The 10,682-nt window shown below is 58.4% G+C and overlaps 1 protein-coding gene across 1 annotated transcript; it reads left to right on the plus strand.

Annotated features, from left to right (window-relative positions):
• Positions 1-1,558: 1,558 nt before the first annotated feature.
• Positions 1,559-8,517, plus strand: OSR1 (odd-skipped related transcription factor 1). The gene is made up of 3 exons (XM_052649127.1): positions 1,559-1,783; positions 6,232-6,930; positions 7,646-8,517. Exons 2-3 carry the CDS (start codon positions 6,263-6,265, stop codon positions 7,779-7,781), a joined length of 804 nt encoding a protein of 267 aa, XP_052505087.1. The 5' UTR covers positions 1,559-1,783; positions 6,232-6,262; the 3' UTR covers positions 7,782-8,517.
• The last annotated feature ends 2,165 nt before the right edge of the window (positions 8,518-10,682 follow it).

The raw sequence follows: 10,682 nt of genomic DNA on the forward strand, positions 1-10,682 counted from the left end.
GAATCTCAAGGAAGGGAGTGATCTCAGCTCCTTCTGTTCCCAAGGGGCCTCCCAAGGGCCAGAATGTCACCCCAGACTAGGATTTTTTCAGCTGCACAGGCAAACTTACATGGGTTCCTTACTCTAACACTAACCTGGAGGGGGTAAGTACAGTCTCCCTTGTGGCAAAGACTGCACCCATTTGCCCTCCTACCTGCCCAGGTCAAAGCTACCAACGGCTGGAGGCCAGGCTCTTTCTGAAGGACTGAGGGTAAAACCAGGGTCTCCTCCAACTATTCCTTAGTGGGGGGCATTTCCACGACCATTTTCCTAGGTCAGGAAACCAGACTTGCAGACCAAAGTTGGAAAGGTCTCCAGAGACACAGTGCCCGTATGCAAGAGACCCACAGAAGCCAGGTCCAGTCTCCAGGGCTAGGGGAGAGGGGTCATTAAGCAGCAGCCTTGGGGGCAAACCCCAGGAGTACAGAGGTGCGAATCTGGATCCACCCAAGCCTGGGAGACCAGCCCCTCCTCCCCAACCCAAGGCGGGCTGTTCCAAAGAGGTGGCAGGGAGGGAACTGGGCTGGGGTCAGCTGGAGGTCAGCTCTTGGAGCCAGGCAGTCAAGGGGTTAGTGGTACTCTCCCTAAAGCATAAGCAGTGAAGACAGAATTTCTGGCAGCCAGAACCCTGACCCTTGCTCTCATCCCAAACTCCACTTGAATCAGCCTCCTGGACTCAAAGACCCTAGAGCTGAAGAACTTTGCAGCTTGCATCGCGGCTCTGTGGTACTTAACTCTCCAATCTCTCATCCATCCTTCTAAAACAAAAGAATACAGGATTTTAGAGGGCATGAATCTCAGAAGGTTTTTGGGTCCTAGGAAAATAACTATCTTGACTTCTTGCCCCATCCTCCGCCTCTAATCTCTCTAGCGAACTCGGTAACCCAGGGTTTGGGGCCAGTCATAGGCACTGGAGTCTGGGTGACCGCCCTGGCGCTGAGCATTCTCGGATGTCCTGAAGCTGTTCGGTTCCAGAGGTATTCTGGGACAAGACAGGCTATTCGGCGGGGCCGAGGTGTGTCGGGGCCCAAACTAAGGCGCCAGGATCCCGACGCACCGCCCCCCTCCCCCCCCCGCCTACCCCGACCTTGCACGGGCTGTGTCCTAGGCGCGCAGGAAGGGGACCGAGAAGTTTCAGCCCAATTTCATATGGAAGAGGCTGTTTTATTCGAGCTCGCCTGCCGGAACCTCGTGGGCCTAACACGCAGAAAGGGTCGCACAGATATGAAGAACTGGGGACGCAGGTCCCGGGAGGTCGGGGCCAGGCGAGCGCCGCAGTCCCAGTCTGCTGCCCGGGTCAGCAAAACTTTGTGTCTCAGTGCGCAGGCGCAGGGGAGGATGGTTGCGGGGAGGGGGCAGGGGAGGGAGGGGAGGAATCCTGAGGCTAGGGGAGCCGGGAGGGGGGAAGGAGGGAGGGTGGTGGATTAAAATAAGTAGGCGGCTCGGTGCTAAGGGGTAAGTGAGTCGGAGCTCGGTCTCTCCCCAGCGCTTTCTCAGCCGCTCCGGGTTCAGACCCAACCAAGAAACCGCGAGAGAAGTTCACCACCCCCTGGGCGGACAGGACTCCAGGGCCGCTGAGCGCTCCCGCGTGTAGGGCGCTCGGAGTCCCCGCGGCCGCCGGAGAGGGGCCGGGACTCTTGAGCTCCGCGGGTGCCTGTGGAAATCCAGCGCCTCTGGCTATCCGGGTGCCCCCGCAGCGGGAGCCCCAGAGACGCGCTCAACTCCGGGACCGCCGCGGAATAAGGTAACTGCAGCCCTGGGCTCCCGGGCTTGGCGAGGGGAATGCGGGCAGGATCCCCGGGGTCCCCTTGTCACCGCTCGGCGGGTGTCTCTTCTCTCTCCAAGTCCCGGGAAGAAGCTCCTCTTAACAAATGAAGACTGCTGGACCTCTGTGAAAGTGAGAGCAGCTGCAGTCCTGGGTGCTTGGGGGTGCTGGCTCAGGAATTTCTCGTGCAGGGGTCCTCGGCCTCTGACCTGGGGGAATGAAGGGGCGGGTCCCCGTTACTACCCCCAGCGCCGCCGGGCTTCGCGGAATCCCGGGCGAGGTGCCCGCGGACTTCGGAAGTCAGCTTGTGGCCGAAGCTGACTTAAGAAACCGAAGCAACTTGTGTGGGCACAAACTTTCCCAAGACGCGCGCCTAGCTCAATCTGACCTACCTTAGCTGAAGAAGGAGGAAAAGAGAGTGGCCGGACGGCCACGGCCGCCCGCGCCAAGGACAGGTGCACGCCCCCGCCGGGTCGCGCTCTCTTGAGCTGGTCTTTTTGCAGAGTTGCGATCAGGTACGCGGCCGGCCCCACCCGGGAGTGCCGGCCCGCGTGCCTGACCCCGCGTTGCATTTGCGCTCCGACTAAGGGGTGTTGTCTATTCGGTGACTGCTCTTGTGGTCGAGGCCTGGAGAGTAACCCGCGACTGACCCGGTAAAGGGGAGTATGTAGGGGGCGCGAACACTACTCCCCAATTCAGAGACCCGGCACGCCGCGGTAGCGGAAACACTGCAGCTGCGGATGTTCTCAGTTTCAGGCTTGAAAGGGCAAGATTCGTTTGCTCCCGGGACTGTCTCCCTTCAGGGTGGGAGCCGGAGGAGAGAGGGAAAGAGGTGACGGGCTGCCGGCTGAACTCATTTCTCCCAGGAAATTTCTCTCGTAAGAGGAATGAAAACCCACAGCCAGTCCTTTTTCAGCAGCTCGGCCAGTCGCGGGGTAGGTTCTTGGAGTATAGAGGAGCTGCGACAGTTTCTTTGTTGCCACAATTTGGTAAATTTCACCCGGGCTAAGAGCTGCGCGCTGGCTCTTGGGAACAGAAACCACGTGCAAGGCTAGTTAATCTCCCAGGTTCATGGCCTCCTGGAGAAGAGAGAGGCTGGCAAGGACGCGGGGTGGGGGAGGCGGGAGGAACGGATGGAGGGCGACCAGTGAGTAAATGTTCTATATGAGGATCCTCAAAGTAATTGCGATTTTAGTAAGACTGGGGAGCAGATCACTAAGGACGCAGCCTGGCATTTAGATGCAGGGGGATGGCCGCCTACCTGAAGGGTTCATTCGATCTCGTTCGTTGGGAGAATTAAACAGAAGTGTCCGGCGCCGGTCAGTCCTCTCTCCAGGAGTCCGGACGCTTGTCAGCACGCGTGTTGGGGATTCGGTGTCAAGGATGATTTTTCCGGGGCTGATGCTGGGCTCCTCCAGGCACTCGCTCGTGGAGCTCGCTCCGTCCTCATTAATGCAAGCAGTTAACTCGCTCACGCTCAATTAGCCCCGAATAAACCACTTTAATAGACTCTTGCACACTTCATTAATGCCCGGCATAGGGCTGGCAGCAGAACCGGGATTGGCGCTCTACCGCACGAGAGAAACTGTGTCTGAACCGCGCGGGGACACAGGCTGGGAAGCGCTAATGGCGTTTGATGCGCGTAGTCGGCACCCTTACCCGCGCCTCCCAGGTTCCGGGGTCCTAGCTCCTTGCAGAGCGGATGCCTGGCCTGGAACCTGTGGAGAGGGGTTTCCTGTCTTAAGGATCTAAAGCAGTTCACACGGGGGGTCTGGGGTCAGGGCCAGGAGAGCCACTGGCGCTGGGGGTTTGCTCATCTCCCGCAGCAAAGGCGGAGTGAGACTTATGTTTTCCTCTTAGCGGGCCGCCTGAAACCGGATCGTGAATTCGGCCCATTCTTGATACTTTACTAGTGTAGAGAACCACGTTTCGAACGAATTTCGTCCCCGAGAAAAGAGCCTGGGGAGTCCTTCCCTGGGAATGCGGCAGAAAATAAACTGGCTGCGCCGCTGAGAAAAAGAAATTGAGTGTTGGGGGAAACAAGATCGGGCAGATAGCCCGGAAAGGTTGGCTCCCAGGAGCAGTTTCGGCGTAGGCGCCCCCTCCCCTCACCGCGCCCAAGGTCTGGGCTTCTGGGGGTGGTCAAGGAAAGGCTGGGTTAGTCTGCGCGGGGCCGGTGGGATTCCCTCACCCCGCCTGGAGCGGGCCCGGGCCCGGGTGCAGCCCAGCGCCTGGCCGCCATCGCCCAGGGATAGACCGAGCGCCGAGAGGAGCAAGTGAGGCCCCGGCGGCGCCCGGCGGGCCCCGGGGGGAGCCAGAGATAAGGATCTGATTTCCAGCGCCTGGAGGGGAAGGAGAGGTGACAGCAAATCAAAGAGCGCTCACCTCGCCGAAGTCTGGGCAGACCTTTGAAGTCGGCGAGTCATCTCCTCTCTCCCCCTCCCCCTTCCCAACCCAAACAGGCTCCAGCTTTCTCTCTGGCCCGATTCGTTCTTCTTCGCTGCGTCTCAGCGCCTTAGGAGGGTCTCGGGTTGTCCCAGGCGCGACAGCGTGAGCGACGCAGCGGAGAAGCCCGCTGCCCAGGCCACGGCTCCGCCGCCGCCGGCGTCCGCGCTCCCCCCAGCATCCCAGTTTGTGCCTCGCAGAGACCCTGGCGGAATTAATTGCTGCGCTCCGACAGGGGTTTCATTGGATTGCCGATTTAACCTGCACAAGCAGGTATCTGCCGGCTCTGGGTGTTCGGCACCCTCTCCAACTTCTGCAGAGCCTCTTTGCCTGTGGGCCACCGCACGGGACGTGTGACCTTCCTGCCAGCCTCCGAGGAGAAGGCTTTCTAGGTCCAGATTGCCCTGCTTCCTCCAGGGAACATCCTGGGCACTGCCCTCCCCTCAACAGCTTCCCTAGAGCGAAAGGCAGCCTGAGCCTTACGGACCTGGGTCTGGGGAAGCCAGGCTTCTCACACCGCCTGGGCGGTGTCGGGGTCTGTCGTGAAGGGGGGAACAGAACAGAGGTCTGCCCGTCCCAGGGTTGGGGACTAGGTGGAGGAGAGATCTGAGGAAGAGGAGGGGGCAAATCAGGAGTAAAAGGAGAAGTGGAAGGCAGGGGATTGAGACAGGCGAAGTGCCTGCATCCTGATCACCCTGCTCCCTGGTGACTTCTTGAGATGGAGTTCAGCACTTGAGCCTCCCAAGGCCCTCTGTGTAATTTTGGCTCTCTTTCTCCCTGTTTTTGCCTCCACTGGACAGACCCGAGTTAGGAGTGTCTGGGAGGCACAGACATAAAAATTCTTTCTGCGGACTCCAGACCTGTCCATGGAGGCTAGGGACCCCGACCAAGGGTCAAGGAGGCCAGGAGACACCAGACTGCTGTCACATCAGCAGGGCTCCCCTCTGGCTTGGCTCAAGCTCCCTGGCCTTGCATTTGGAGGGTGCGTAGCCCACAATAGCTGAGGCCCAGCCTCCATGCTTCTGCTCATAGGGAAACCCACCTGCTCAGGGAGAGAGGCGGTTCAGCAGACACACAAACATCCTGAGAACCCGAAGACCCTGTCCCCCTTTCTTATGGGGTGGGGAGGGCTTGGAAACAAATGAATGCATGTGGCTGAGTGAGTAAATAAATATGGGTGTCATTGTCTTCGCTGAAACAAAGTCAGTCCACAAGCAGCTGCAGAGAGGGTGGCGTCAAAGGGGCTGGGTAACAGTGAGACAGAAAAGCAAATTTGAAGTCAAAGTTGCGAGTTGTAAGGAGAAAGAAGGCATGGCTTCTAGAAGCCAGATTGACTGTCAACTAATAGAGCTTAATGCTCCGGAGCTGAGAGATGTACAGATTTGTGTGCTTTTGTATGTATGCTGTCTGCCAGTGGGGCTCTCTGTGGGTGCCGTGTGTGTGTGTGTGTGTGTGTGTGTGTTCAGTTCCTGCATTTTGTTTAGTAGCACAGTACTGATGGTTCCAGTTTATCTTTGCACCTTGTTGTCAACTTTGTTCAGAATGTGTGAACCTGGGTTTATCTGTCAGTGTGCACTTCTGTATTTGTTTATCTGAACAAATATGTAAGTGCGCTTCCAAGTGTGTTATCTTTGCAGGAGAGTGTAATTCTATATTGACTCGGGCTTGCCTGGATGTACATTCCCTGTGCTTCTGCCTCTCTCAGTGTCAGGTATACTGTAGACTCTCATTTTAAGTTGGTAGCATTGCCCAGCGTTTAGTTTGGTTTCTGTATCAAGTTTGTGTCTCTGCCGGAGGCCATTTGGAAGGAGTCCTTGGATTATTGAAGGTTCCTGTCTTCTCCTTGAGGCCAGTGAGATCCCTGAGTTGGGGTCCCAGGCACTCAGCTCAGTCTCTGGGGACAGAACGGGTGTGGCTGGGCTGGAACTCAGAAGGAGGGCCTGAACTTGTCTGTTTCCCCCTCCCCTCTTCTTTTCCTGCAGCAGGAAGACAGAACAGACTGCCGCTGCGGCCATGGGCAGCAAAACCTTGCCAGCACCGGTGCCCATCCACCCATCCCTGCAGCTCACCAACTACTCCTTCCTTCAGGCAGTGAATGGCCTGCCCACGGTGCCCTCGGACCACCTGCCCAACCTGTATGGTTTCAGCGCACTGCACGCGGTACACCTGCATCAGTGGACGCTGGGATACCCCGCTATGCACTTGCCGCGGTCCTCTTTCTCCAAAGTGCCCGGAGCCGTGTCCAGCCTGGTGGACGCGCGTTTCCAGCTGCCCGCCTTCCCCTGGTTCCCTCATGTCATCCAGCCCAAGCCTGAGATCACCGCTGGAGGCAGTGGCCCCGCAGCGCTCAAGACCAAGCCGCGCTTTGATTTTGCCAACCTGGCCTTGGCTGCCACGCAAGAAGATCCATCCAAGCTTGGCCGGGGGGAGGGCCCTGGGTCCCCTGCCGGTGGGCTGGGCGCTCTCCTGGATGTGACCAAGCTGTCCCCGGAAAAGAAGCCCACGAGGGGACGCCTGCCTTCCAAAACCAAGAAGGAGTTCGTCTGCAAATTCTGTGGCCGCCACTTCACTAAATCCTACAACCTCCTTATCCACGAGCGGACGCACACGGACGAGAGGCCCTACACGTGCGACATCTGCCACAAAGCCTTCCGGAGGCAAGACCACCTACGAGACCACAGGTGCAGTACTACGGAGGAGGGGTGCAGAGGAAGGGGGCAGAAGAGAGCTTATCAGTCTGCTTCTGATGCCAGGGTTCATTAGGCCGCTCCCCCTGCCCCCAGGTTCCAAGCCTCCTGAGTTTCTGGGCTTCCCCCTAAATCAGGAAGGAAACCAACCAAGCTCAGGGCTGGATTTCTGGAGCATGGGTGGAGAGAATATGGCAGGAACAGGTCCCGAGCTCCAGACAGGCATGCACGGGTTCCTCCATCTACGATGCTGTGCAAGAGAAGTTTCTGAGATGATGAAGTGTGACATGCGACACATGTGACAGTTAAGCACTTGAAATGGGTAACCAGTGTAACCGAGAAACTAACTTAATTTTAATAACCACATGTGGCAGGTGGCTACCATCTTGGACAGCACAGTGCTAGCCAATTGTCCCACCTCACTCACCTTCCCTGTTGCCTTAGGCCATATAAGGAGGCTGTGCTGGCCCCTGGTTAGGCAGGCAGGGATCCACCTAGCTGGACATGGGCACAGCTAAGATAGGAGGTGTTTCCCTCATCTCCGCATACCCTCCCCACACTCAGCATGTGCCCGCTCCACGATAGCTACCGTCCTTCTTTCTTTTGAGGTTCAAGCTCTTCATTTTCGTGGGAAGGGATTTTGGATATCTATTTATAACATTGCATCATTTTTGCAAGGCTTAAGTATCGGTTTGCTTTTTGCCTTCAGATATATCCACTCCAAAGAGAAGCCTTTCAAGTGTCAAGAGTGTGGGAAAGGATTCTGCCAGTCCAGGACTCTCGCTGTCCACAAGACACTACACTCACAGGTGAAGGAGCTCAAAACCTCCAAGATCAAATGCTAAATAGAGCCTCCGAGTCAACAGGACCCTGGGTCACGCTGCCCCCTCCTCCAGAGGGAACAGAAGCCCAAGGCAACTCTAGCGGGTAGCGAGAGGGGCTCCGGGGACCTTCCTCCATCCCAAAGGCGTCCCCCGGGTCCCAGGCGCACGCGGAACTTCACAGCCGCGCCCCGGGCCATGACCCGGGCCGCCCGGGCGGCTCCCCCAGGACGCGGCTAAACTCTTAGCCAAAAGGCGGTACTCGTGTGGCGGAAGGGAAACTGCATTAAAAAGAGAACGAAAGCTTCGCGGAGCCGCAGCGGCGCCTCTCCCAGAAGTATTACTTTTTCTATTGTTATTTTATACGTTTTCTTTATTATTTTTTTTTCTTTGACCATATAAGCTTGTAACTCTGACTGCGGAGAGAGAGGGGAGAGGAAAAGGAGATTTGTGCTCTCGCAGCTTCCCACCCCTCCTCCCGCCCCCATCCCCACCCCCGGGAGCCTGCAAAAGTGTAATCCCAGTATCTGCTTCAGCCTCCGGCCCAGGGAGCGCGGGGCCGAGGAGCGCCCCTCCCAGCTCCTGCCTCGCTGCGGGCGGTGGGTTTCCGGACCCGGACGGTGAGGCGGGGAGCCTCGGGCCCTGCGGCTAAAGGGGGCCCGGTCTCCGGCTTCCCTGCTCCGCTGCCCCTTCGCCTCGAGGAGCTGAAGGCTAGCAGCAGGGCGGTGTATTGCGATTGGCACTTTATGCTGACCATCGGTAACGGACATTTATCACTGGAGTTTTAAAAAATATTAAATAAACGGTTATTTTACAGGCATGGCAGGGTGGGTATTTTCCCTCCCCCAAATTCCTGCGTTTTCTCCCCAAACGCAGCAAACTGGGCGGCTCCTTTTCTTGAGAGGAGCCGGGGTTTCGGTCCCCACGCCGACCTGTCCCAATTCCGCAGCCTTCCCCTGACTGGGGTCAGTGGCTTGGGATGCGTGGAGACGCCCTCCTCTCTCCCGATGGTGGTCAACCTCGGATAACTTAATTTACTTTGCTCCTCCACTTTGGTCTTGAGGCCTCAGTGTCATCTCCCCACTCCGCATCTCCAAAGGGCTCCAAAGAAGCCGAGTCTGCGGCCAAAACTTCGAACGTTTCTTACAACATCTCCAGGAGCCGGGTCTCTTCGAATTCAACTAAGGGAAAAGAAAGTTACCCCTGCCCCCCAGCCCCCAAACAAAAGCCTCCTTCCGGGGCCTCCTGCTGCTGCCCTGGGGAGGGAAGGAAGCGCCCTCCCCTCACGGTCAACCTCAAACCGGTACCCTTCCCGAGGGCCCAATAGCTGCTGCAAAGAAGTCATCACCGCTGCCTCTCCTAAGTCCCCAAACCTGCGTCCCTCCCTCCGTTAGGATCCCCCCGACACGATTCTCCGGCTGGGGTTTGTCCCCAGTCTGGATCCCGGCTCCGTGCCCGCAAAGATTTCCCTGCAGTTTTAAAGCCTTGTCAGGAATGGCGGGGGCGGGCGCCCTGGGAGGCCCAGAGAGTCGAGGAGGAGAAATCCGAGTCCGCCCTCCACAAGTGGAACGTTCCCTGGGGCGCCTAGTTTTCTCACAATTAGAGGCCAGGCCGCCGGGGGGCTCTCCAGCTTGGGGCGGGGTGGGGCTCCCCCAGCTCCAGCAGCCCGACCGCGCGGCGGGCGCGGGCGGTGGCGCCCCCAGCCCTTCCCCAGTCGGCTCGATCGCAGGCTCTCGGGCTTCCGCGCCTGGTGCTCAACGGCCGCGGGGCACAGCTGGGCCGAGCTTCCCGGCAACCGGGACTCCCTCCACCCCCAATCTCAGCCTCAGCCCAGGCCTTTCGGTCTGAGAAAGTGGGCCCGGGGCTGCAAGAGTTAAAATGTTCTCTAGCCTTTCAGTGTGCCATCCCTGTCTCCGCTGGGAACGCCCCCCGCCCTCCGCCCTCGGCTGGCTGGATCTCCGCGATTCGAGAACCCAACTTATCGCCGCGGCCTTGGCCGGGACCGCGCGGACCAACCCAGCGGTCGGCATTCGGAGCCACGCTGCCCCCTGCTGGACAGGCCTGGAGGGGCGGCCCAGGAATGGGGGCACTTCGCTCCGTCCTGCTGGAAGCCCTGAGGAACCTTCCACCGCTGGCCCTGGCGGCGTCTGGTCTTGCCCTCAAAATCTTCTTGACGCACGTCCCAGGGGCACATGGAAACGAGGGGGACAGAGCGCTCCCTGTTCTGGACCGGCCTATGAGATATCCGCTAGTAGAGCAAGATCCCAGGACCAAAATTCCTCGGGTCCAAAAGGACTCGCAACAGGAAAGGCTGGAGCCCATATCCCAGAGAACTGTGACCTCTGGGCATCTGGAGCGAGGGCTAGTCAGTGGGTTTGGGGCTTCGATGGCTGGCTCGGGCCCAGGCAGCGCCGGCTGTGGTATGGGTGGTGCCTGGCCTCAGCTTGTGTAAGCGCCCAGGGCAGAAGCCTTGTCCCTTCCTTACCAGACCTTTGAAGTGGTTGTTCCAAGGTGAGGACAGTGCATGGGTGTGGGCGCGCACACACGCAATACCCAGAGCTTTGAGGACCTCTGAGGACCTGAGAGAGCCTCACTCAGTCCCTTTAGTCTCTTGAGAGGGGGTGGGGGGAGGTCCATCTTTCTCATGGAAGAGGGAATGGCAACCCACTTTAGTGTTCTTGCCTGGAGAATCCCATGGTCAGAGGAGCCTGGTAGGCTACAGTCCATGTGGTCGCTAAGAGTCCGACAGGACTGAGCTACTAACATTCACTCACTCATCTTTCTCAAGGATTGACTACTGCTGCTGCCCTCCTGTCCCTCACATTGCACCACTTCCAACCTCCCCAGGATACATAGAACCTCTGCAGGAACTCAAGGACTTCACAAAGACTTGAAGGTGGAGGGTGGGGGACTGCCAGGGAAGAT

Source organism: Budorcas taxicolor, chromosome 11, assembly GCF_023091745.1.
Source record: "Budorcas taxicolor isolate Tak-1 chromosome 11, Takin1.1, whole genome shotgun sequence".
Classification (NCBI taxonomy): Eukaryota; Metazoa; Chordata; class Mammalia; order Artiodactyla; family Bovidae; genus Budorcas; species Budorcas taxicolor.